At 46.6% G+C, this 4,883-nt stretch overlaps 1 protein-coding gene across 1 annotated transcript; it reads left to right on the forward strand.

Annotated features, from left to right (window-relative positions):
• The first annotated feature begins 601 nt into the window (after nt 1-601).
• On the forward strand, nt 602-4,483 carry LOC119339543. The gene is made up of 7 exons (XM_037611561.1): nt 602-1,051; nt 1,612-1,752; nt 1,870-2,235; nt 2,655-2,897; nt 3,555-3,647; nt 3,755-3,955; nt 4,048-4,483. The coding sequence occupies exons 1-7, from the start codon at nt 719-721 to the stop codon at nt 4,258-4,260; spliced, it is 1,590 nt and encodes a 529-aa protein (XP_037467458.1). The 5' UTR covers nt 602-718; the 3' UTR covers nt 4,261-4,483.
• The last annotated feature ends 400 nt before the right edge of the window (nt 4,484-4,883 follow it).

Genomic DNA, 4,883 nt, shown 5'->3' on the forward strand with positions numbered 1-4,883 from the left:
GATTAGCTTGATTAGCTATACAGAGAACTATGTATGGGTAGTCGTCTTTGTTGGCTTCGACAAATGTTGACCCTTGTTGGGGAAGGGGCGCCAAAAAATACAACGAAGGATAATGACACACTTGGAAATAAGAAAAAAGAACACAATAAAAATATTATTCCCTCCGTCTTAAAATAAGCGTCTCAACTAAGCCCAAGGCACTTATTTTGAGATGGAGGGAGTACATATACTCTAAAACAAGACAAAATTCATCAACAACAAAAAATGTAGCACGGATCTCAAAGCAACGACGGACGGTGGATCCATGCATGTGCATGGTAGGAAAAACCACTCCCGTGAGTGCAAAGAACGTTGTCATTTTCACGAGGTCCGTTATAAGTTGTGTGTCCGGACCCACTGCTCAGCGGGCCACAATTAGCTTGAGTTCTCGCCCCCCGCCGGCGGCGCTGCATGGATCAAACCTCGGGCGATCCAAAATTCCCGTGCGCCCGGTCGCCCTCTGTACGCTGGCGGCGGTGGAAAGAAAAAGGGAAGAAAAGAAAACGTTCGTCACGACGCGGCCATTCACGAGGCACAAGACCAAGCAAGCAAACAAACAACTGAGCCGAAGACTCGGCAGAGCAGCAAATGGCCTGACGCTCACGGAGCTCCAGTCACGGGCGGGCCGCGGGCGCGTAGATAGGTGGTGCCGCAGCGCGGCCACCGCGGCACGCGGGCGATGGCGGCGTCGGCGCCCAAGCCGCGGCAGCGACGCCTCGCCGTGCCCATCCTCCTCGCCGTCCTCCACCTTTTCCTGGCCCCGCCGCGATGCCATGCCGCGGCAAGCGACCTTCTGCCGCGCCGGCTAGCGTGGTCGCTCATGGGCGACACCATACACAGCGCCGTCGACCTCCTCCCGACCTTCGTCGCCTTCGCGGCGCCCGGCGGCCCCGCGGCCGCCTGGCGCGGCGCGTGCTTCGCGGAGAACGAGGCGGTTCTGAGCCTCACGCCCGGTCCTCGTGGAAGCAACGGCACGGCCGCCGGCCTTGGCGGCGCCGTCCTACGCCTCAAGGTGCCCTTACATTGCCCTCCAAATTGCCTTTTGAATTATTTTTTGCGGGTTCAAATTGCCTTTTGATTAACTTCGACTTTGATGTTGTAATAACAAGTTCTGTTTGATTTCACCGTACATGCATCTCAGCTTCTTAATTTCGCATAGGATTCCCAGTATTTGGTTCGCATTACTAAAAATATTACTGGTAGCTAGCAAATTGTCTTCATGTGAATGTGATCCAAACGAGACATAGGACAAGGGCTAAAAATAGAAAAGGAAGTTGATTCGCACGAAAACTAAAAGTAATAATTCTATAAGAAGACAGAAAAACTCGCACGTTAGGGAATGCTAATAGGATACCCACGGGTTATATCATTCGTTAGTGACAAGTTGCAATTATTCCAATCAATAACAACGCCAAATTGCGAGCGAGCACCTTCATGCGAATCTGTCAATGTAATGGACAATTAGAGGCATGCATGGTTCATACAGTATGTTTTTGCTCTCATTTACTGAACCATAGTCCCTTAAATATGAAGAGTTTTGCCTGACGAAATATTTCCTGTGGGTCTATATAGACTGCTTCGGCTCAGAGCTGGACATGCATGGACCTGTATGTATTTGCCACACCGTACAGGATAGGGTGGGATTACTACACCAGAGCACATCAACACACCTTCGAGATCAAATCATGGGAAGAAGCAGGAGAAATGGAATATGTACGTCCCGTCCCTCTACGTAGGTTGTTTTCAGATTTCTCCTCCTTTACATGGCCACTTGTTAGTTTTGCTTTAATAATTCTAACAATCGGCATCTCCGGATCAACCTGTGACTAGGTGAAGCTGCATGGGGTTGCCATTTTTCTCATGCCATCCGGAATGCTCGGGACACTGTTATCTCTGATCGATGTGATTCCGCTGTTTTCGAACACCATTTGGGGACAGGACGCCAACTTGGCATTTCTTCAGAAGCACATGGGGGCTTCATTTGAGAAGCGTTCTCAGCCTTGGGCTGCCAACATACGTAAAGAGGATGTGAACTCTGGTGATTTCTTGGCTCTTTCCAAGATTCGAGGGCGATGGGGTGGGTTTCAGACATTGGAGAAATGGGTGACTGGTGCGTTTGCTGGGCATACCGCGGTTTGCTTGAAAGATGAGAATGGCACTCTCTGGGTTGCAGAATCAGGTTACGAAAATAAAAAGGTACTACATGCAATCTCTTGTTCGAAAAACTAGTCACTAGATGTGATTACAAGATTAAATTTAAAAGAGATAAAAAAATGAGGAAATTTTTTACTGCAAGATATGAACAACTTAACTTTCTCGTTTTCATCATTTCCGTTTTTTGCAATAAGAGCATAGGCGAAAAGTCATATGTTATCCACTGGAACAAAGAACTGATTTTTCCTTTCGGTATATTTGCTATTTGTCTTTTGGTTGCAGTAAGGTGCCTGTTATATATGATTTATTTTTTTGTAATCTTAGGCCTCAGCAAGTTTGAGGTTGGTTCCTTTCAAAAAAGAAATTTTGACGTTGGGTCCAGTCTATGAATTGTTTGTGAACATTGGCAAGCGTTTGCATTATTGCATACTTATGTTGGGCTTTATGTGGTACCATCATAGGGTGAAGAAGTCATTGCTATAGTTCCATGGGATGAATGGTGGGGAGTGGCACTCAAAGATGACTCAAATCCACAGATAGCATTGCTGCCTTTGCACCCTGTCGTGAGGGCCAGATTCAATGAAAGTGCTGCATGGGAATTCGCCCGAAGCATGTATGGAAAACCCTATGGCTATCATAATATGATATTTAGTTGGATTGATACAATGTCGGAAAATTATCCTCCACCACTCGATGCTAACCTGGTATATCTCCATTGCTCTCCAGTCCGTTCGCATAATTGTTTCAGTTTTTAAGTTTCTTATCAAGTTGAAAATTCTTGCTGCCTTTTGGAGCTTCTTGCTGTCTTATCTTCCTTCATGTGGGTATTTTGCACTAACATTTTCTCGAGGGACTTCACGATGTATAAGAGTAACTCTAGAAAGTAGGTATCTTGAGTCTTAAAAGTGCTATGTGCATTCTATGTTGGTTCCAGTTCTATTATGCATAACAGTAATACATAGAGGTAGATAATAAAATTTCTAAGCTTCCGAGTAACTTTGCGGCGCTGAAAATCTGACAGGGAAATAGTGAGGTGCTGTAAACAGCAGATGCTGTAAGCTACGGCTGTACAGGTCCTCCTAAACTAGTTCAGGCTAGGCTAAAATTACCTTCATAACTTTAAAAATTATCTGTATGGTTTTATATGTTTATTATACTTGGTGATAATAGTTCTGTTAGAGCAGTTGATTCCATGTGCTAGAACCATGAGTTGGTCGCGAGATCTTATGGGTTTCACCTCTAGCCTACCCCGACTTGTTTTGGACTAAAGGCTTTGTTGTTGTTGTAGAGCAGTTGATTCCATATGTTAAGGCTTCTGTCATGTTGGTTTCGTCTGTTCATCTTATACATTCTGTTTTCAGGTAATGGCTGCTATGTCGATGTGGACCAGATTACAACCACACTATGCTTCCAACATGTGGAACGAGGCTCTTAATAAGCGACTTGGGACCGAGGTTGTTATAACTATATCTTGCAATAAACTTCACTTCATATTGGAACCGAGGACTGAGAAATTGACAGCAAGTATATGATGATGATGTTCTTCATCCCGTCCGTGTAGCAACTTGACCTCCATGGCATCATCAGCGAGACGGAGCGACGGGGCATGTCTTTCAACCAGCTGCTGACCATACCGGAGCAGGACGAGTGGGAGTACAGCGACGGCAAGTCAACGACCTGCGTCGCCTTCATCCTGGCAATGTTCAAGGCGGCCGGGGTGTTCGCTCCCTTCACGGAGTCCATCCAGGTCACGGAGTTCACCGTGAGTGCCGTGCCGGCCGCTTCAGTCAAGCTGCTTGCCCTTTGTTTGCTCCTGATCTCGGCTGATCAAGTGCTTTACTTCTTCCCTTATAGATCCGGGACGCGTACATGCTGAGGATCTTCGAGGACAACCGGACGAGGCTGCCGGGGTGGTGCAACGGCGACGCGGACGGGCTCCCCTTCTGCCAGATCCTCGGGGAGTACAAGATGGAGCTCCCGGAGTACAACACCATCCAGCCGTACGCCAACATGAACGAGAACTGCCCCTCCTCGCCGCCCGCCTACGACAGGCCGCTGCGCTGTTGATCATGGATCGATCATTCTTCCGTCGAAAGGAAAGATGATTTTACATTATTGTGCCCTGTGCAATCAAATAGGACGTAAATAGACCACGTACGCTTTACTCCGCATCGTACGCTCTCATCCAGCAACATGTAAAGAAGTACTAGTACTGTAATATGTTACACACCTGCCCTAATTGTGATGGTTTTCTTTATAATTTTTAACCCGGATGGTAGTTATATGATGACCTAACCCAAAATGTGATGTTTTGTTTTTAATTTTCTCCGCCCGGACTTGGGCGCTGCTGATAGCCAGAGGCACGCAAAGCAGCCACCTCCATTCGTCTCCTTCCCCATGAATCCGGCTCTCCTGCGTGGGTAGGTGCGTCATCGGCGTCATCTTGCACTGAGGATCTCTACTCCTAACTAGTAGAATGCCCGTGCGTTGCTACGGGCCTTTTGAATTATTTGAGTATCTATACTGACAATTCAATGATTTTTAGTATAAGATAAACTCCAATGAGGCCCTGGTCATATATTGACAACGGTTTTTTAGTAAGAAGAATATTATAACCCACACATAATCAGATGATGCCACATTTGAGAATCCTCCAAAGAGTGTAATCATGCCCATGACATCACGTATGA

Source organism: Triticum dicoccoides, chromosome 1B, assembly GCF_002162155.2.
Source record: "Triticum dicoccoides isolate Atlit2015 ecotype Zavitan chromosome 1B, WEW_v2.0, whole genome shotgun sequence".
NCBI classification, from domain to species: Eukaryota; Viridiplantae; Streptophyta; class Magnoliopsida; order Poales; family Poaceae; genus Triticum; species Triticum dicoccoides.

Excerpts from the sequence above, each read along its gene's own strand:
- LOC119339543 (XM_037611561.1), top strand. The coding sequence starts at position 719 with ATGGCGGCGTCGGCGCCCAAGCCGCGGCAGCGACGCCTCGCCGTGCCC. Across the intron at positions 1,753-1,869 it reads AAGCAGGAGAAATGGAATAT|GTGAAGCTGCATGGGGTTGC; the intron begins GTACGTCCCGTC and ends ACCTGTGACTAG. Across the intron at positions 2,236-2,654 it reads CAGGTTACGAAAATAAAAAG|GGTGAAGAAGTCATTGCTAT; the intron begins GTACTACATGCA and ends GTACCATCATAG.